Below are 22,192 nucleotides of genomic sequence, written 5' to 3' on the forward strand. Positions count from 1 at the left end.
GGGGTCCTTATTAAAGGACAAGGCAGGCTCCCTCTTATTCTCGTTCTCTCTCTCCCTCCTTCCCTCCTTCTCCGTGTGATGCATTCATCATGTTACAGCCCAGCAGAAAGGCTCACACCAGACGCTGTTGCCTTGATCTTGGACTTGCCAGACTTTGGAGCTGTGAGGAAATAAATTTCTGTTCTTTATAAATTGCCCATTCTTGGGTATTCTGTTACGGCAGCACAGACCAGACTAAGGTTGCATGCATAAATGAATGATTCCTACTCTAATGTGCCACTGACTGTCCCATGCTCTCTACTTTTTTTTTTTTTTGAGAGAGAGCCTTGCCATTATCCAGGCTGAAGTGCAGAGGCATGATCTCAGTTCACTGCAACTCGCACCTTCCGGGTTCAAGCGATTCTCCTGCCTCAGTCTCCTAAGTAGCTGGGACTACAGGCATGCACCACCAAACCCAGCTAATTTTTGTATTTTTAGTAGAGATGGAGTTTCATCATGTTGGCCAGGTTGGTCTCAAACTCCTGACCTCAAGTGGTCCACCCACCTCAGCCTCCCAAAGTGTTGAGATTACAGGCATGAGCCACCGCGCCGGGCCCCACGCGCTCTGATTTTATTACAGGCGTGAACCACCGCGCGGGGCCCCGCGCTCTCTGATTTTATTACAGGTGTGAGCCACCGTGCCGGACCCCACGCTCTCTGATTACAGGCGTGAGCCACCGCGCCGGGCCCTGCGCTCTCTGATTTTATTACAGGCGTGAACCACCGCGCGGCCCCGCGCTCTCTGATTTTATTACAGGTGTGAACCACCACGCGGCCCCGCGCTCTCTGATTTTATTACAGGCGTGAACCACCGCGCGGCCCCGCGCTCTCTGATTTTATTACAGGCGTGAACCACCGCACGGCCCCGCGCTCTCTGATTTTATTACAGGTGTGAACCACCACGCGGCCCCGCGCTCTCTGATTTTATTTTCTAAATTGTGTATTACGGGTTGAATTACATCCCCTCGCAAAGATCCATATGTTGAAGTCCAAGTCCTAGTACCTCAAAATGTGACCTTACTGGGCAACACAGTCACTGCAGATGTAATGAGTTAAGATGAGGTCATTAAGTCGGGCTCTAATCCAGTATTGGGACTGGTGTCCTAATCAGGGAAAATTTGGACACAAAGACGGACATGACGGAGGGAAGATGATGTGAACAGGGCGAAGGCCGGCTATAAGCCAACGAGAGGCCTGGACCAGATCCTTCCCTCAGAAGAAGCTAACCCTGATGACACCTTGATTTTGGACATTAGTCTCCAGAACTGTAAGACAATGAATTTCCGGTAATCATCCAGCTTGGCTACTTGATTACAGCAGCCCCAGCAAACTAGCAGAGTATTCAACACAGCTCTGCAAAGGCAGCTTTGATGTACAGCATACAAGTAAAAAGCATTCATTATCTCGTTCATTCATTATCTCGTTCATTCTCTGTTGGCAACGGATTTATTTTTAAGACAATTTCCTGAGATATTCCTGAATTTCAACCAGTATCCTGTCCTAACTGCAGAAGGTTGCAACAGCCAAGGCGGCCTCCATGAGGAGCCAGGAGGAGCCTATGCTGTTCATCACCTGGTCTCTACTGTCGCTGTGCAGTCCTGAAACGGCCCTGTTCCTCTTTCCTCCTGCCTCCTTCCCTTCCCTTGAAGTGCAAGGTACAGACTGTTGAAAGCTTACTAGCTTTCAGTAAAATTTCCCAAGCATCAACAATGTGATGTCAGAGTTCCCTCGTAACGCTGTGTTTCCATGGAACAGAATCAGCTTCTCTGTGAAGCTCGGCAGACAGTGTGATTTTACCGTGCACACGTCATCATGGTTATTAGTATGGATGTTTTAGGCCAACCAACGCAAAGGACAACTGTGCACCCATCTAAGAGATGGGCACTATTATGGGCGTAAGAAAAAAACTGGATTGCTTTAGATCAGTAGGTCCCCCAAGCCTGGTTACCCATTACAATGATTCTGAGAACTCTTAAGAACTAGAACTCCTTCTCCTCCTTCTGGTATTCGAAGGTTTCCCCAGTCCAGTCCAACTCACACCTCGGCCTCTCTCCCTCCTCCCGTACCCCACCCCAGTCCTGACAGGACTAGGCCTGGATCACACCTGCCGTTCATCTCAGTATGGCTGTCCGGCTGCTTCCGCCCATGAATACTGCTGCTGCCCCTCTTCCCCCCACTAACCAATCACAGTCCCAGCAGGACTTACAACAGTGTTTTGCAAACTTCAGCCATTCCCCTGCTAACTGTACTGTCAATATCTTAGTATTTTTTATTTAAATCTACCCATTGTTTCTAGTTAATTTTAACCATTAACTTTATTATTATTATTATTTTTTGAGATGGAGTCTCACTCTGTCGCCCAGGCTGGAGTACAGTGGCACGATCTTGGCTCACTGTAACCTCCGCCTCTCAGGTTCCAGCAATTCTCCTGCCTCAGCCTCCCAAGCAGCCAGGATTACAGGCGCGTGCTACCACAGCCAGCTAATTTTTGTATTTTTAGGAGAGACGGGGTTTTGCTATGTTGGCCAGGCTGGTCTTGAACTCCTGACCTCAGGTGATTCACCCACCTTGGCCTCCCAAAGTGTTGGGATTACAGGCGTGAGCCACCGTGCCCAACCTAACAGTTAACTTTATATTCCTAGGATAAATATATAAAAACAGTACTCTTTGCCATAAATATAAAGTTACCATAAAAATGCAGAGAATACCAAACAGTTTTGTTAGATCCTGCCTGCTAAAGCTCTGAGCTTAAAGTCTACTTTCTTAGGCAGTCAAAAGAGTGTTACAGACATGTGAGGATCAAAGGGAGAATTTCTCCTCAAAGCAAGCAGAAGGTCTGAAGGATAGCAAAATGGGCGTCACTGTCCTGCCAGACAACGCCTTACAGAGACACCCAGTGCCTGGCTGTGCGCCTCCCCAGGGCAGCACCGCTACCACCAGCACTCTCTCCATCCCTGGGAGTGCAACCAATAACCATGCTCTTCCTTTGAGGCCCAGAACAAATGCCCCTCCCTTTATAAAGCAATTTCTCACCAGCAGACTAAAGAAGGTTCTCTGGCCCCTTAATGCCAGTATCTTTACCATCTATTTGGTACCTGGCCTCAAAAAGCAAAGTAGAGCACGATGTTTCCTATAACTTATGATTCCTGCAGGACCGCAATCTCCCTGAGCGCAGGAACCATGTCATCCACATCTTACTTTCCCTTGGAATCTATGTCATCATCTTAATACGGGAGACATAATAAATACTTCTGGCTGAATATCAATCAATTCCCAAATGTCTTCTTTGAATTTCTTTTCTTAAAAGAAAGCTTAATAAGACAGACTCCTCATTCTAAGAAGCCTTTATTCACAGTCACCCCAAAGTGGACACAACCCACCGCCCGCACTGACCTCTTCCCCACTCACCTCTGCCTGCCTCTGGGCCTAGACAACGGGAGCCACCCAGTGTCCTCCTCCACGGCTAGGATTTTTAGAATAAAACTAATGCACATCCCATCTGGCGTAAAGCTGCCTTCTGGCTTCCTGCTGCTCTTAGAATAAAATCTGTAAGCCCCAATGTGGCCCCCAGGCCCTGCACGAGATAACTCCTGCCTAACTCTTCAATCTCATCTATTCCCCTCGCCGGCCCTCCATTCTCACACCTTCTGTTCCCTGAACTCGCAAAGTCCTCTATCACTTCTGAGCTTTTGCACATGCTGTTCCTGCTGCCTAAGAGGCTGCTACTCAGGCTGTGCGCAGCTGGCTCCCTTGTGCCCTGCAAGTCTCAGCTCAAACCTCCAGAGATGCCTCTGCCAACCACCACGATGCCAGCCTCTCTCCCTCCGACACATGGCCTCATGTCTTTCCTTCCTAGCATCGGTCACAATCGAGTCTGCCTTGCTCATCTCGCTGAGTGTCTCTCTCTCCAATCAGGATGTGGGATGCAGGAGGGCAAGGGCCTTCACGGATCTTCTTCAGCATGCTATCCCACAGATCAGTGCCTCGAAGAGGCGCTGGCTCCTAACCATCACTTAGTGAAAGCTGCTGGCTTTCACAACAGGGAGCAACAACACAGTGGGGAGGGGAATGAAATACAAACAGGGTTGATACAGGCAAAATACAGTCAGAAGCTGCTGGCATCCATGACATTAAATGAAGCAGCACGCTTTCGATGGGTCAACAGTACACCCAAGCCGGGTGCGGTGGCTCACGCCTGTAATCCCAGCACTTTGGGAGGCCAAGGCAGGCGGATCACAAGGTCAGGAGATCGAGACCACGGTGAAACCCCGTTTCTACTAAAAATACAAAAAATTAGCCGGGCGCGGTGGCGGGCGCCTGTAGTCCCAGCTACTCAGGAGGCTGAGGCAGGAGAATGGCGTGAACCCGGGAGGCGGAGCTTGCAGTGAGCCGAGATTGCGCCACTGCACTCCAGCCTGGGCGACAGCGCAAGACTCTGTCTCAAAAAAAAAAAAAAAAAAAAAACCAGTACACCCAAGACACACACACATTCTGGCTTCAGCAGCAGCAGCACCATTAAAGCAAAGCATCAGTATTTCCTCTACGTGAGCTGAGGCTAGCTCTCATGTCTAGTTACTTGCCAATCACGCGAGTATTTACTGAGGGCACGCTACATGCCCTGGAGAGAATAAGTCCTGCGGATAAAGAGATGAACAAGCCTTGTTTCCTACCCTCGAAAACTAAGTCCGGTGGGGAAACAGACACACACATATGCAACTACATGACGATGGGAGGAGTGAGATAACCAGGTGCTTGGGGAGTGGAAGGAGATTTAGCATCAGGGAGTCACAGAACAAGTAAGAACTATAGAACTGAGGCTCACGGGGAGCAGGCCTTTCAGGACAGCAGGTCCACTAGAGGAAACTGAGGCAGTGGCACGTTCAGGAAACAGCCCTCGGGTGGTCTGACCCGGACTGGCAGGCAGTGGTCAGGTGATAAGAGGTCACTGGGGTCTGTATTTCCAGCAACCAAGAGCCGTGGAAGCAGAAAAGCAACTTATGAGAGCTGATTTCAGAAAGAACAAATGGAGGGAAAGAACCCTAAACCATCTGATTCCTCAGCTATGGAGAAGGAACAAATGGTATATGTCAGGAACTCACCGTGTGGCAAACTTCCGCTTTTATCTCTTTCAAGGCTCGCTCAGAAAACACACAGCCGCAGCACCGAAGGAAGCAGAACCTGGAGAAATAACCCAGTGGGGAAATGACTATTAATCACATGATCAACTCACATTTATTCGGTTGATACAAAGGCCACGACCCACAAAGATTAAAATAGTTACATTTCACTCCATTAAAAAAAATCAGTACGTTCTCATAGAAAAGGGCCAGAAAAAAAAGAGAGAAATCAGTTATATCCAAAATAAAAAAAAGATCAAAACTGAAACCACAACCATAAAAAGTCAAAAGAACAGGAACTCAGGGAGGAAATATTTTCAATAAATATAAGATTCAGAGCTTATTTTATGAATATTCAAAAAGGTCTTAGACAGCAACAGCCAACATCATAATAGAAAAATGGCCAAAGAGGACTAACATGCAGTTCACACAAAAAATATATAAAGACCAAAGGATTCTTAACCTCAAATGTTAAAGGAAATGCCTTTTAAAACCATGACACATCAATTTTTTATCTATCGGGCAGTAATTCAAGAGATTGGGGCTGGGCACAGTGGCTCACACGTGTAAATTCCAGCGCTTTGGGAGGCCAAAAGTGGGAGGATCACGTGAGGCCAGGAGTCTGAGATGAGCCTGGGCAACATACTGAGAATCTATCTTTAAAAGAAACCTTTTAAAAAACTTAGCCAAGTGTGGTGGTGGGCTCCTGCAGTCCCAGCTACTAGGGAGGCTGAGGTGGGAGGATGGCCTGAGCTATCATAGTGCCACCGCACTCCAGCCTAGGTAACAGGGACAGATTCTGTCCCTTTAAAAAAAAAAGAAGAAGAAAAGAGACTGAAAGTATCCAGCTGGAAACTGAGGACACAGGCACATTTGCTGTCAGGTGGATACAACACAGTACAATACTTTATGAAGCCAATTTGGCAGTACCAAATAAAGTGTGACTTTTAAGAATTTCTCCTACAGAAACATGCCCACAAGTGTGCAAACATACAAATGTGTGTTTAGGAAGTTGTGTAGTATAGCAAGGTAAAAAGGAAAGAGTAAGTCACCTCCATGTTCCTCAGTAGAGAAATGGTCAAATAAATTATAAACATCCAAACAGCTATTAAAAAGAAGGTAAATCTGTACTCAAGGTCGCGAAATATGTCCCAGGTAGACAGAGTAGAAGGAAAAAAAGATGTTATTAAAAACATATGGCTGGGCGCGGTGGCTCACGCCTGTAATCCCAGCACTTTGGGAGGCCGAGGCGGGCGGATCACAAGGTCAGGAGATCGAGACCATGGTGAAACCCCGTCTCTACTAAAAATACAAAAAAAATTAGCCGGGCGCGGTTGTGGGCGCCTGTAGTCCCAGCTACTCGGGAGGCTGAGGCAGGAGAATGGCGTGAACCTGGGAGGCGGAGCTTGCAGTGAGCCGAGATCGCGCCACTGCACTCCAGCCTGGGCTGGGCGACAGAGCGAGACTCCGTCTCAAAAAAAAAAAAAAAATAAATAAATGAAAACATGTAATGTGACCCCATGATAGCTTGGGAAGAATATATGTTGATTTCTATGTCTATATGCAGAGGCGTGGAGAAGTGTGGATGTGGGTGTGTGGTGGGGGCGGGTGGCATTAAACATCAAACAACGAATAATGCCACCACCATGGCTGAAGAGCAGCATAAAGCACTTTCACATTTCACTTTAGGCATTCCTTGAAAAACGCCACAGGACAATTTTTCTCTAATTTCCCGGGGATTATAGCAGACGCAGATTTGCCTAACCAAAATCCAGTTCATAACGCTGCACTAAATTCACTGAATGTTGTTTAGAATTTTTAAAATCCTATTTTATAGATACTTACAAATTATTAATTAGGAAGCTATTTTTCTTTTTACAAAGGCCCAATGTTTTTATTACAGTAACAGTTTATTTCTACTTTTCTATATATTTAAATCTTCATTATACAAACTTTATTAAATACAGCTGGTCCTCTATACCCACGCGTTCTGCATCTGTGAATTCAACCAACCCGGATCAAAAATCTTTGGGAGGAAAAATGAATGCATTTGTACTGAACGTGCACAGACCTTTTTCTTATCATTATTCCTCGAACAATGCAGTATAACAACAATTTACACAGCATTTATATTGTATTAGGTATTATAAGTAATCTAGAGTTGACTTGAAGTATACAGGAGGATGTGTGTAGGTTATATGCAAATACTGTACCATTTTATATCAAAGACCTGAGCATCCATGGATTTTGGTATCCACAGGGGATCTGCGAACCAGTCTCCCACATATATCAAGGGATGACCATATACAAACTAATCCAATCATCAATTTCAAGTGTGGAGGCTCTTATCAATAACAGATGGACAAAGTCAAAATAAGCAAAGCTCAATTCATTGGGTAAGAGAAAAAGGAGAAGAGACTGACCAGCAAACCAAAGGAGAAACAACAGAGGAAGCCACAATCAGAGCAGCAGGCTGCAGGGGACTCCTACTCGAGACCCCACTGTGGAGCTCGTTTCTGCTCAGTTCCTCTTCTGGGGTGAGCTACAGTTTTCTTAAAAACAAGTGGGAAGCCAAACACGAAAGGTTACATATAGTATGATCCTATGCATATGAAATATCCGGGAAAGGTAAATCCATTGAGACAGAAACAGACTGGAAATGGGGAGTACCTATGTAGTGGGCAGAGGGTTTTCCTTTTGGGGTGATAAAAATGTTCTGGAACCAGACAGTGGCAGTGACTGTACAACACTGTGAGTGCACTAAATGCCACTGAAACACAGACTTTAAAATGGCCAATGTTATGTGACTTTCGCCTCAAATACAAACACGTATATGTGTGTGTGTATATATATACATGCACGCACGCACGCGTGCACACGCACACACACACACAGAAGTGGGACATGGTTAGGTAAATGAGTCTGGTTCCCCAGAATATGTCCTACTTGACCCCAGTGGTGGTTTAAAGAGAGCCCTAAATGGTTTAAATTCAGATTATTTGAAGAAGAGTGTAGTATTTAAAAGCAAAAGGTCGGCCGGGCGCGGTGGCTCAAGCCTGTAATCCCAGCACTTTGGGAGGCCGAGACGGGCGGATCATGAGGTCAGGAGATCGAGACCATCCTGGCTAACACGGTGAAACCCCGTCTCTACTAAAAATACAAGAAAATTAGCCGGGCGAGGTGGCGGGCGCCTGTAGTCCCAGCTACTCGGGAGGCTGAGGCAGGAGAATGGCGTGAACCCGGGGGAGCGGAGCTTGCAGTGAGCCGAGATCGCGCCACTGCACTCCAGCCTGGGGCACAGAGCAAGACTCTGCGTCAAAAAAAAAAAAAAAAAAAAAAAAAAAGCAAAAGGTCCTGGGTCCTAAACTGTACTTCTCTCCAAATTCATGAAGCCCCTAGTTGTTCCATTTCAGAACAGGACAGTTAGTTGCCCTGGCAGAGTCTGCCACATGCAACGTTCCTTGGCACACTGAGAGGGTGTCCACGTACCCCTGTTAAATAAACGGACACCAATGGGCCAGAATGCTCAAGATTAAATACTGCTGGTTCAATAAAACCGTTCTTACTTATTCGAGATGCTTTGCCCCACGCCTTTCCTGAATGAAAGTAGTAAAAAATGCTACCTTTCAATATGTCATGTGTTTGATAGAAGATTCCAGAGGGCAGTCTGGACTACCAGCTACTAAGGATACAGGCATACCTTGTTTCACTGCGCTTTGCAGATACTGTGATTATTTTACAGACTGAAGGTTCACGGCAATCCTGCATCCGGCAGGTCTGTCAGCATCTTCCCAGCAGCATGTGCTTACGTCATGCCTCTGGGTCACATTTTGGTAATTCTCAAATATTTCAAATGTTTTCATGATTACTACATCTGCTATGGTGATCTGTGCTCAGTGACGTTTGATGTTACTTTTGTAATTGTTTGGGGTGCCAGGAACCACACCCATAAAAGATGGTGAACTCAATTAATAAATGTGTGTGTTCTGACTGCTCCATGAACTGGCCATTCCCCCACCTCTCTCCTTCTCAGTTCTCCCTATTCCCTGCGACACAACAATATTGAAATTAGGCCAATTGAGAACTCTACCATGGCCTTTAAGTGACCAAATAAGAGGAAGAGTTACACGTATCTCACTTTAAATCAAAAGCTAGAAATGATTAAGCTTAGTGAGGAAGGCAGGTCCAAGATAGGCCAAAAGCCAGCCTCTTGAACCCAACACTTAGCTAGGCTGTGAATGCAAAGGAAAAGTTCTTGAAGGAAATCAAAAGTACCACTCCATAAACACATGAATGGTAAGAAAGTGAAACAACCATATTGCTGATAGGAAGAAAGTTTTAGTGGCCTGGACAGAAGATCAAACTAGCCACAGTGACAGATCCTCAAGCCAAAGCCTAATCCAGAGCAAGGCCCTAACTCTCTTCAATTCTAGGAAGGCTGAGAGAGGTGAGGAAGCTGCAGAGGAAAAGCTGGAAACTAGCAGAAGTTGGTTCATGAGGTTTAGGGAAAGAAGCCGTCTCCATAACATAAAAGTACAAGGTGAAGCAGCAAGTGCTGATGGAGAAGCTGCAGCAAGTTCTCCAGAAAATCTAGCTAAGATCATTAAAAAAGATGGGTACATTAGACAACAGATTTTCAGAGTAGATAAAATAGCCTGTATTGAAAGCAGATGCTACGTAGGACTTCTACCACTAAAAAGGAGAAGTCAATGCCTGGCTCCAAAGCATAAGGACAGGCCAACTCTCGCTAAGGTCTAACGTGCCTGGTGACTTTCAGTTGAGCCAACGTTCATTTACCGTTTGAAAACCCTAGGGTTCTTAAGGATGATGCTAAGTCTACTCTGCCTGTGCTCTCGAAATGGAAGAACCAAGCCTGAATGACAGCACATCTGTCTATAACATGGCTTACGGAATATTTTAAGCCCAATGTTGAGACTTACTGCTCAAAAAAAAAAAAAAAAAAAAAAAGATCCCTTTCAAAATGTCACTGCTCATTGATAATGCACCTAAGTCACATAAAAGCTCTGATGGAGATGCACAAGGAGATTAAAGTTATTTTCATGGCTGCTAATACAACCACCATTCTGCAGCCCATGGATCAAGGTGGAATTTTGACTTTAAAGTCTTATTATTTAAAAATACATTTCATAAGGCTATAGCTGCCATAGCCTTCTTCTGCCATTCCTCTGATGGATCTAGGCAAAGTAAATTGAAAACCTTCTGGAAAGAATTCACCATTCTAGATGTCATTAAAAACATCTGTATTTGGCTGGCTGTGGTGGCTCATGCCTGTAATCCCAGCACTTTGGGAGGCTGAGGCAGGCAGATCATCTGAGGTCAGGAGTTTGAGACCAGCCTGGCCAATATGGTGAAACCCCGTCTCTACCAAAAATACAAACATTAGCCGGGCGTGGTGGCGGGTGCCTGTAATCCCAGCAACTTGGGACGCTGAGGCAGGAGAACTACTTGAACCCAGGAGGTGGGGGTTGCAGTGAGCCGAGATTGTGCCACTGCACTCCAGATGGGGAAACAGAGCCGAACTCCATCTCAAAAAAGAAAAAAAAAAAGAACAACTGTGATTCATGACAGGAGGGCAGAATATCAACATTAACAGGAGTCTGGAAGAAGCTGGTTCCACCCCATGGATGACTTGGAGGGTTTCAAGACTTTAGTAGAGGAAGAATGCAAGTGTGGTAGAATAGCAAGAGAGTGAGTTAGAAATGGAGCCTGAAGATGATGGAATTGCTGCAATCTCATGATAAAACCCAAATGGATGAGGAGTTGCTTCTTATGGATGAGCAAAGAAAGTGGTTTCTTGAGATGGAGTCTGCTGATGGTGAAGATGCTGTGAATATTGTTGACATGATAGATCTGAAATATTACATAAGCTTAATTGATAAAGTAGTTGCAGCGTTTGAGAGAACTGATTCCAAGTTTGAAAGGTCTACTATGGGTGAAATGCTATTAAACAGCATCACATGCTACATACAGAGAAATCTTTCGTGAAAGTCAGAGTCAATCGATGCAGCAAATTCTATTGCTGTCCTACTGTAAGACACTGCTACAGCCACGCTAACCTTCAGCAACCACCACCCTGATCAGTTAGCAGCCATCGACATCAAGGCAACATCGAGGCTCCACCGGCCAAGATGATGACTCACTGAAGGTTCAGATGATTGTTAGCATTCTTTAAGCAATAATTTTTAATCAAGATAGGTACTTTTTTTTTTTGACATAATGCTATTGCACACTTAAAAGATTAGAGTATAAACATTTTTTTTTTTTTTTGAGACAGGGTCTTGCTCTGTCACCCAGGCTCTGCAGTGGCATGATCATACCTCACTGTAGCCTTGAATTCCTGGGCTCAAGCAATTCTCCTGCCTCAGCCTCCCAAGTAGCGAGGTCTATGGGGCATGCTACCACGGCTGGCTAATTGAAAAGAAATTTTGTTTTGTAAAGACAGGGTCTCACCTTGTTATCCAGGCTGGTCTCAAACTCCTAGCCTCAAGCAATCCTCCTGTCTCGGCCTCCCAAAGTGCTGGGATTATAGGTGGGAGCCAGCGTGCCCTGATAAAGATAACTTTTATACGTACTAAGAAACCAAAATTTTCTGTGACTTGCTTTACAGTAATATTTGTTTTATTGTGGTGGTCTGGAATAGAACGCACAATATCTGAGGTATACCTGTACTTCTCAAATGTGGGGGAAAGCGCTTAACACTTTTGCTTAGTGAGACATCCTATGAAAAAGCATGTACTAACCCATTCAACTCTTCATATTTTTGAAAGAGGAAAATATACAGGTTGCTTACATTTGCTACACAAAATCTCAACCATGAGATTCCTGGTGCTATAGCCAGGGAATCTGTTACATATTCAAGGTAGGTTACCATTTTTTTGAGCCTTGGTTGACTGATTAACCACAGGTTCCATAACTCTGCCTGCTACTGCATAACTTTCAGCATTTGTGACCAAGTGCAGTGGCTCCCACATGTTATCTCAGCGCTTTGGGAAGATCATTCAAGGCCAGGAATTTGAATCCAGCCTGGCCAACATAGGGGGACCCTATCTCTACAAAAATAAAACTTAGTGGCTGGGCGTGATGGCTTATGCCTACAATCCCAGCACTTGGGGTACTTGGGCAGGAGGATCACTTGAGGCCAGTAACTTAAGACCAGCCTGGGCAACAAAGTGAGATCTCATCTCTACTAAAACCAAACCAAACCAAACCAAAACAAAACAAAAAAAAGGATACAAATAAAACTATAAAACATAATAAAAATTAAAAATTAGTAACTAGAAGGAAATGGGATTTGCTTGATGGGAAACATTTGCCCTTTGCTTTCTGTCCCACAGGAAAAGATGATCTAAGAACTAAACTCAGGTTTCATAAGCGTCACATGAGAACTTTTCAGAATCCCACTTCACTTCAGGTTTTGTTTCCCTACCTCAAGAACAGAAGGCCACAGACTAGGCTAGGTCTTGCAGGAAGTCCTGTAGCAATGGCTGATGGAAATGAATGTGCTCATGACTGAGCACCATTTCCTCTAAGACGCTACCAAACCAAGGACACCAGAAAGAAAGCCACATGATTGCTAAGCTATGGCACCACTGCTACCAAGACCAGCATTATTCCTCCAGCCTCCCACATCATCTGTCCCAGGTGCGTCACTAACCTGTGTCGGCCATTCATCTCCAGGCCCACAACGGGGCAGATGAAACGTGCCCGCTGGAGGTCATCATGTTTGTCACCTTTAGTGTTTCCTTTATCCCCTTCCCAGGCAGGATTATCAGAAAGCTTCAGCTCTGTCACATTCTGGGAAAAACCATTAATATTTTAACAATTCATCTGATAAATAGATCATCCTTTGCCTTAACCACCTAAGTCAACAAATTGTTATTCTAGCCCTTCCCATCAAAATCTCTTCCCCATAGTTACTTTCCTCTGGTCCATAAGAAACACAGATATAATTTTTTTTTTTTTTTTTTGAGACGGAGTCTCACTCTGTCCCCCAGGCTGGACTGCAGTGGCCTGATCTCAGCTCACTGCAAGCTCCGCCTCCCAGGTTCACACCATCCTCCTGCCTCAGCCTCCTGAGTAGCTGGGACTACAGGCGCCCGCCACCTTGCCCGGCTAGTTTTTTATATTTTTTAGTAGAGACGGGGTTTCACCGTGTTAGCCAGGATGGTCTTGATCTTGTGACCTCGTGATCCGCCCGTCTCGGCCTCCCAAAGTGCTGGGATTACAGGCTTGAGCCACTGCACCCGGCCAGAAACACAGATATAATATTAAACCATAAATAGAAAACAGAAAACAAGGCTGGGACATGGTGGCTCACGCCTGTAATCCCAGCACTTTGGGAGGCCGAGGTGGGCAGAACACCTGACATCGGGAGTTCAAGACCAGCCTGACCAACATGAAGAAACCTTCTCTCTACTAAAAATACAAAATTAGCCAGGCATGGTGGAGCACGCCTGTAATCCCAGCTCCTCAGGAGGCTGAGGCAGAAGAATCACTTGAACCCAGGAGGCGGAGGTGCAGTGAGCTGAGATCATGCCATTGCACTCGAGCCTGGACAACAAGAGAGAAACTCCATCTCAAAAAAAAAAAAAAAAAGAAAAGAAAAGAAAACAGAAAACAAGATCTTTTCAATTCACTGACTAGCAAGTAAATTAGTTATTTCTACTATACAAATTTTTTTAACTTAAGGAAAAGTACCTTCTCACATAAAAAATTACTCCACTAAGAGAAAGTTTTGCATGGCTTCCACCCAGAACGGAATGCTTTCTCTCCTGAGGCTGCTTCATGTTACCGACCATCTATATTTATATAATTGTTGAAAAAAGCAAAACAAAAAAAAATATATATATATATAAATCATTGAATAGACAGTAAAATCTGAGGCCATGGCCTAAAAGCTAAGGCAGAATATTAGCCAGAAAATACTGTCATACTCCAAGACACAGCCATTCAGGTTTTCAAGAATTTCCAACTTTACAAAGAATTTGATACAATAGCTCTACTTTCGCATTCAAGGCACTTCTTCATATTTAACGAGACCATTTTGACTTCAACACTCTAGAGAGCAGCTGAGTGTCTCCAAAGGCAAATCACCATTCATCCAAATTCAACCTAATTCTCCTGGCTGAGAATCAGCACGTGTCTCAGTGAGTTCTCCGCTCCAAGTATTTGTGGACTATCAATTGACAGTAGTGACAATCCTATGTGTTAGCATTGTTTTATTTGTATCCTTTTTTTTCTTTACCGTTGTAATTTCTTGGAGATTTTTTTCCATTAAAGATTCAACCATATAAAACTGAATATTACATGTATTTTAAGTATCGAACTGTAAGAATTAATTTCAATAACTGCAATTTTTTTCTCATCAGATGGGTAATGTGCTGATGTCACAAGGTTTGAGAGAGGCACATCTTACACATGCAAGTGAAAACCCAATCATAGCACTTATGAACTACTAAAGAATCGTCCATCACATTTTTGATGTAAGACGATTCATACTACCACAGGTTCTTCAGGAATAAATTCTCTTTCACAAGGTAAAAGACCACTAAAATCAGAATAATTTCTACAGCACTATCATTAGCTACATTTCAGAATTACAAATTTGCCTGAAACGAACATATCCTGTAATCAATCCCAAGAATTGGAACAAAAAGCCTAATATAATAATACGAAAGAAAGAAAAAGAAGGCAAAACCTAGAGCCTTAGACTGGGAGTTAAGGGATCTGGTTCTGGTTTAAGTACTTCACTAGCCACGTGGCCTCAAGTAAGTCATTTACAGTGAGACGAAGGTTTGACTAGCCTCATGGTTCTCAAATTCTTCACTACCTTTCTTTTCTCCCACTGACCACATTTAAAAAGCTGTGTCCTCTCAAGAAACTTCCTTTATCAAAAAAACTTGTTTTTTCAACTTTTATGGAAGAACTTTAACTGTCAATCAGAACCTCTAATCACCAGATGGTAACCACATGATTTAACAGTGATCCATAAAATTCTCTAATTCTACAAAAGTACCTTCCAAACCCAAAATCCAATAAGGTGAATCTTAATTACAAAAATAATGCCTCCCAACATTAATACAGAACATCAAAATTTTCACAGCACAGCACACAGGTGAAATCACAACAGATTTATAATGAAGGAAGTACGCATGGTGGAACTCGTGGCTTGAGATTTACGTGACTTCCCAAGATCATATGTGTATTAGATATTCCCACCCACCCTGGGTGGGAATGGAATCCCAAATTTCTGAGTTCAGTCTTTAACGTGTATAAATTCTATAAAATAAACCTCAGCCACTTTTCAGACCCTCACAGCACTTCAGAATCACTAGTGTTACCTTAATGCTTTTAATGTGAGATGCTGCCTTCCCAAGAGCCTTTTCTGCAGATTTGTCCAAGAGAAACTCAATGACGGCATCTTTGTTATAAAGTCTGCAATAGTAAGTATTAGAATATTATGTCAACAAGCAACTTTCAAATAACCAAAGGAGGAAGAATAAACTGACCACAATCCAAAAGTCATTTACATTTGATAAGAGAAATGCCCTGAATTATTAAAAAGTAAATTTAACCGTTTCAACTATTTCCGAGCATACAAAGAAGGAAATTATTTATTTATTTATTTGAGACAGTGTTTCACTCTTGTCGCCCAGACTGGAGTGCAATGGTGCAATCTCGGCTCACTGCAACCTCCGCCTCCCTGGTTCAAGCAATTCTCCTGCCTCAGCCTCCCAAGTAGCTGGGATTACAGGCACCCACCACCATGCCTGGCTGATTTTTGTATTTTTAGTAGACACGGGGTTTTACCATATTGGCCAGGCTGGTCTCAAACTCCTGACCTCAGGTGATTCGCTTACCTCAGCCTCCCAAAGTGCTGGGATTACAGGCATGAGCCAATGTGTCCAGCCAGAAATTAGTTTAAATCAAAGGTGGCAAACTGGCAGTTAGAAGGCTGAATGTAACCTGAACAAGGATTTTTTTAATTGGGAAATTTAATGTATAAGCACACATTTCCTATTTTTCTTTAAAAATTAAAACCAGAAGGTGTGGAATCACTAGGCCCACATCATTGAGCTGTAAAAACTGGCTGGAACTGAGTGGCAGCTCCCGCTTTGGACAGGACACAGACTCTCCAGTATTCTCCATTCCCTGCCATTCCCTCCTGTTCCTCGCATGGCTCCTTCATGTGTTTATGCTTATAACTTAGCTTCTATTGGCCCCTGAGTTTGTTTTTTTTTTTTTTTTTTGAGACAGGGTCTCACTCTTGCACAGGCTGGGGTACAGTGGTGGAATTATAGCTTACTACAGCCTCAACCTCCCAGACTCACAGGCTCCTCCTGCCTCAGCCTCCTGAACAGCTGGGACTACAGGAACATGCCACCATGCCAGGCTAATTTTATTTTTTTGTAGAGGTGTGGTTTCACTATATTGCCCAGACTAGTCTCGAACTCCTGGACTTAAGTGACCCTTCCTCCTCAGCCTCCCAAAGTGGTGGGATTACAGGCGTGAGCCATTGCGCCCGGCCCGGCCCGGCCCCTGAGTTTTCAAACCATGGATTAAATAAACCAAACTGACTAGAAGAGTGCAGAACTATGTTCAGAGACAGGGAACTATAGCCTATGCCTCACAAATCTACTTGGGATAATTCACGCTTGATGAAGGGAAAACTGCATTTACACATCAAAATTCTCCTCAAAATCACTTCATAAACTCATCTTCATTAACTGTAAAAACCATACCTGCCAAGTTCACAGGCAACTATTGGTCGTCTTAATATTTCCTGACTTAGAGTACAATAGTTCCATTGGGCTACTAATTCAGCATCTTTGTCGACCTAATAAAAAACAAAAAAATTCAATTAATTTTCATCTCTGAAAGACACATGGTTCACAATTCTACATATAAAAGTATATTCGGTAATACCACACTGTAATGATTTTTCTTTTTTAAATCAAAGATAATGAAAATGACATAGGAAGTTGGGTTTTGTTTGTTTTTGAGACGGGGTCTCACTCTGTTGCCCAGGCTGGAGTGTAGTGGCACAATCTTTGCTCACTGCAGCTTCCACCTCCCGGACTCAAGCAATCCTCCCACCTCAGCCTCCGGAGTAGCTGGGACTATAGGTGCACACCACCACGCCTGGTTAATTTCCGTATTTTTTGTAGAGACGTGGTTTTGCCATGTTGCTCTCAAACTCCTGGACTCCACTGATCCGCCATCTCAGCCACCCCAAGTGCTGGAATTACAAGCATGAGCAACTGTGCCTGGCTGAAGTCAGGATTTTAAAAGTCACAAGTAATTGATACTACATCAAATAAAGGCCCATCTACATATGACATGTACAAAGAAAAAGAGTTTATATAAAATTATTAAACTATTCATGCAAGCCACATACAAATATTAACATCTGAATCTTCATAATAAATTAGGGAGGCCATACAAAAGTACAAAAGAGAAAAACAAAGTGTGTTAATTTCTAACAATGGGAAAGCCCCCTCAGTTATGGCAGATTTTAAAGACTTAAGAACTAAGACGACAAGCATTTTTTTTAAAAAGTTCAGAACAAAGACTACATAACACTTCATAAAATGTTCAATTTAACAGAAATAAGTGTTTTGGGGCTTATTTACTAAGGGATACATCAAACTTTATCTACAGTATGAAAATCCAGACATAAGACCCTCCCTGGCCCTCGAATGACATTTCCACATACATCATATTCCATGTCCTACTCCTTCCCATTCCTATTTTCCCTTCACTGTTAGACTGCACCACTCTTCCCCAGTCTTCACTGTTAGACTGCACCACTCTTCCCCAGTCTTCAAATGCCAAACCTGAATAATTTAACAGGACGGCACATTTGGAAGAAAATAGGAAGAGAAAAGAAAAAAAGACAACAAAAACAATCCCGCTGAATTTATTTTATTAATTTATTTTTTGAGACAGGGTCTTGCTCTGTTGCCCAGGCTGGGCTGCAGTGGCACAATCACAGCTCACTGCAGCCTCAATTTTCCTGGGCTCAAGCAATCCTCCTCCTTAGCCTCCAAAGTAGCTAGGACCACAAGCAAGTGCCACTATTCCCCGCTAACTTTATTTTATTTTTCTGAAGAGATCTCCCTGTGTTGCCCAGGCTGTTCTCCAACTGCTGGGCTCAAGTGATCCTCCTGCCTCACTCTCCCCAAGTGCTGAGTTTACAGGTGTAAGCCAACACACCTGGCCCTCTGAATTTCATTTTTAAAGTAAAAACTGCTTAAGCGCTTACTGTGTGCCAGGCACCGTGCTAAGCAGTTTCCATGACTTAACTTTTTAATCCTCAGAAAAACCCTATGAGTTAGTATTTTCACTTTTGTAGATAAGGAAAGCGAGGCACCAAGAGGTTAGGTTATATTCAAAAAGCACCTCAGAGAGTTGGGGACAGGGAGAAAAGTGACAAATCACTCCTTATCCAGGCCTTTAAAACTTGGTTCCCTCCAAAAAGCAGTAAAAAATGTCTTTACCAGGGTCTCTCTTCTTTTCTAGGGTCTTTCATCTTTTAAGTTTTTACATATCTGTACTGAAAAGACAAGTGTTTTTTGGTTTTTTTTCTTTTTTGAGACGGAGTCTCGCTCTGTCGCCCAGGCTGGGGTGCAGTGGCGCTATCTCGGCTCACTGTAAGCTCCGCCTCCTGGGTTCATGCCATTCTCCTGCCTCAGCCTCCTGAGCAGCTGGGACTACAGGTGCCCGCCACCACGCCCAGCTAATTTTTTGTATTTGTAGTGGGGACAGGGTTTCACTGTGTTAGCCAGGATGGTCTCGATCTCCTGACCTTGTGATCCGCCTACCTCGGCCTCCCAAAGTGCTGGGATTACAGGCGTGAGCCACCGCGCCCGGCCAGACAAGTGTTTTTTCTATACTTTCACTCACAACACTCAATACTTCCAGAACACTTCTGACAAAATGTATGGGATTTTCCCCACACCAAGCAATTCTCTGATAGCAGCCAGATGTCTCACAATTAAACTCAACTCTGATACCATCTATTTGGATATGGCCTCAAATCCCAAAGGTTAAGGGCTCAGTCCCATAATACTGTCCCCTACCCCAAATTTAGATGCTAATCACAAGTTCAAAAGTTGTCACCCGTGCTTCTGTCTATAAATCAAAGGCTACCACAATCCCCCACTCAGGTTTGATAATCTGCTAGTGTCTCACAGATGTGGGAAAACAGTTCAGTTACCATTGCTGACTTATTACAAATACATTTTAAGGACACAAATAAATCGCAAGATAAAGAAGCACATAGGGTATAGTCTGCAAGGGTCCAAAGTGCAGGGCTGTCCCCATGGAGCTGGGGTGAGTAACTCTCCTGGCATGTGGATGTGGTTGGCAACCCAGAAAATCTCCAAACCCTCAACTTCTTTATGGAGACCCCCCCATGTAGGCATGATGGATTATTAACTCCATGCCCAATTCCTCTCCTCCCTAAAGGATGGGGGTGAGGTGGGGTTGAAAGTTCCACGCTTCTAATCTTGGTTTGGTGTTTCTGGTGACCAGTCCCCATCCAGGAGCTCACCAAGAATTGCCTTATTAGAACAAAAGATGATTCTGTCACCCAGGACATTACAAGGAATTTAGGTGCTCTGCGTTAGGAACCAGGGCAGATTTCACAATACTGATTTGAAATGTAAGCTCCACCAGGGCTAGACTCTGTCTTGTTCACTGCTATATCCCTGGGGCCTACAACAATGTATATATGGTAACCACTTATTAAGCATTTGTTGTGTGAATAGTGACAACAAAAATCCATCCTGCCTAGGCATTCTGGCTTTTTTGAATCGTTCTTCCTTCTTTTCTACCCTCTTCCGACACCTGTTTCTTGTGAAGCCTTTCATTAAGCTACTCTTTTTCAGCCCAGGGCACAAGAAAACAAAACTGAGCTGAACACTTTTTTGGTAAAAGCCAAAAAAGCACTCACGAATGCTAATTATCCAGCATTAGCCTGTTTAAATGTAGGTATGATCAGAGGATACACTTCATCCTCTTGGGTATTCATTCATTCTCACATTCACACATGTATTTTAGGTGTCTATTACGTGGCAGACACATGGTAGGGGTTACAGACAGGACACCCAAGGTTCCTGTCTACGTGGGAAAGAGACAACAAACAAATAACACAGTGGTAGGCACTGTAAAGAAGAGAAGAAACAATATTGGAAGTGAGGCACATTTCAGCTACAGTGGACAGATAACATCTGAGTAAAGAACTGAATGAAGTAAAGAAACTCATCATGTGACAGTCTCAGTGAAGAATATTTCAGATGGATGAATTCACACTCCAAGTTGAAGAACAAGAGGCCTGTTTAGCTAGAACAGTATGAAAGAGGTGGAGAGGGGCAGAAGATGAGGTCAGAAACACAGGCTGGGTCTGCTCACAGCGCCTGATGAGATTTTATTCTTAATGTGATGGGAAGTCACTGGAATGCTTCAAATGCAATTGTGACGTAAGGGGTTTACCTTTTAAAACAAACTCTCTGGCTCCTGAATCAGAATACATGAAGTCTCCACGTGTGCCAGGCACTCTACTAGGTGCTTTACAAATATTTTATCATTAAAAAGTAATTACTAGTGCTAACTTTGAAATTCCAAATAAGTGGATGGGAATCCTGGCTTCACTACCTACCAGCTGTGTGATCTTAGTCACTTTTTAATATCCCTGGACTCAGTGTCCCTGTCAGTAGCAAAGAAATGATTATAATTTCCTCCATTGCTTGTGAGATTAGGGATTACTCACTCATTTATTTATTCAGAATATTTACTGTGCCAGGAACTATGCTAGTTGCAGAGAAAAAAAGGGGCAGCCTCTGCTATCAAGAACTTACCGTCTAGCGGGGAAGACTGATACAAATCAACCACGAACAGCCGTGTGCAGGGTGATAAGACAGTCTATAAAAGGATGTGGTAAGGGAACAGTTTGGGAAGGCTTCTCTGAGCAAATGAAGTTAGTGTATACAAAACTCAATATACACTAGGTATTTGTATTATTGCTACTAGCCGCAGGTAGGGTTCAAATCCTAGCTCTGCCATTTACTAGCTTTGCAACTTTCTCCTTTTGAGCCTCAACTTCCATGCCTGAAAATGAAGATGACAGTATGTAGCCACAGGGCTACTGTGATAATTACATGCGATATCCCCTGTTAAGATTACTGTCCAGTGAATGGCAATAGTCAGCACTCATTGAATGTCCACTCTTAATACTGTTGTTAATTTTGAGTCCTGTGAATGGAATAAAAGACCGCAGCTAGGTCTGGAATCCCGCTGGCTCCCTCTTCTTACTTCCTCTCGTTTCCTGGGGTCGTCAAATTCCCACCACCCCCGGTCCCCAACAGCCCGCCCACATCACTGACCTTCTCAACCTTCTTTGGCCCCTTCACCAGTTCATGCCTCTTGGGGATTGTTCCCCCGTCACAACCCATCGCAGGACGGGAGTCAGAGCCAGCAGCAAAATTCTAAAGCTGCCACTTCCGGGATTTCTGGCGCAATCCTCAGCCACTTCCGGCGCACCACCGTGACGCAAACGCTGGTCGCGACGTAGCGGGGCGGGGCAGCACGCTAGTCCCCACGTAGCGGGGTGGGGCGGGGCCGTTGCCAAGTGCCGTTGTCATGGAGAGCGTCGCTTGGAGGCTGGGCGCCGGCGGGTTTCCTTTTTCCCGTGAGACCCTGGGTTTCTGCTGCACAATCGGAATTACTTGCCCACGCTCCGGGAGGGCAGCGAGGGCGTGGGCGGCCCGTGCGCACCCACCGCGCTTTGACCTCTTTGACCCTATCCCACGACAGCTTATGTGGCTGCGGAGCGGGCACATCCCTGGACTGAGAGCGCCTTGGGAAAAAGGGCCGCCCTCTTGTTTCTGCGATTAATGATGCCTAAGAACGGAATCTGCCGTATTAATGGACATTTTTGTGTTTAAAAGGAGAACGCATCTTTATTGAGCGCCAACTGTGACTCAAGCACTTACAGCAAATCCTGTGAAGTGATG

At 44.3% G+C, this 22,192-nt stretch overlaps 1 protein-coding gene and 1 non-coding gene across 2 annotated transcripts in view; both read right to left on the reverse strand.

Moving 5' to 3' along the window:
• The window catches only part of RTF2 (replication termination factor 2), a 53,491-nt gene extending 31,774 nt beyond the window's left edge, over positions 1 to 21,717 (reverse strand). Inside the window, exons 1-5 of the mRNA XM_050745300.1 lie at positions 21,563 to 21,717; positions 16,919 to 17,013; positions 15,518 to 15,611; positions 12,832 to 12,971; positions 5,139 to 5,217 (exon numbers count right to left, since the gene is read on the reverse strand). Coding sequence (XP_050601257.1) covers positions 5,139 to 5,217; positions 12,832 to 12,971; positions 15,518 to 15,611; positions 16,919 to 17,013; positions 21,563 to 21,631 — 477 coding nt within the window. The 5' untranslated portion in view covers positions 21,632 to 21,717. The remainder of the gene's footprint in view (positions 1 to 5,138; positions 5,218 to 12,831; positions 12,972 to 15,517; positions 15,612 to 16,918; positions 17,014 to 21,562) is intronic.
• LOC126929944 (small nucleolar RNA U13) lies at positions 14,540 to 14,640 on the reverse strand. Its single transcript, XR_007717375.1, has one exon. It is a non-coding gene; the product is annotated as a small nucleolar RNA U13 (small nucleolar RNA).
• Positions 21,718 to 22,192: the final 475 nt, after the last annotated feature.

The sequence above is a fragment of the Macaca thibetana genome, chromosome 10, assembly GCF_024542745.1.
Source record: "Macaca thibetana thibetana isolate TM-01 chromosome 10, ASM2454274v1, whole genome shotgun sequence".
NCBI lineage: Eukaryota > Metazoa > Chordata > Mammalia > Primates > Cercopithecidae > Macaca > Macaca thibetana.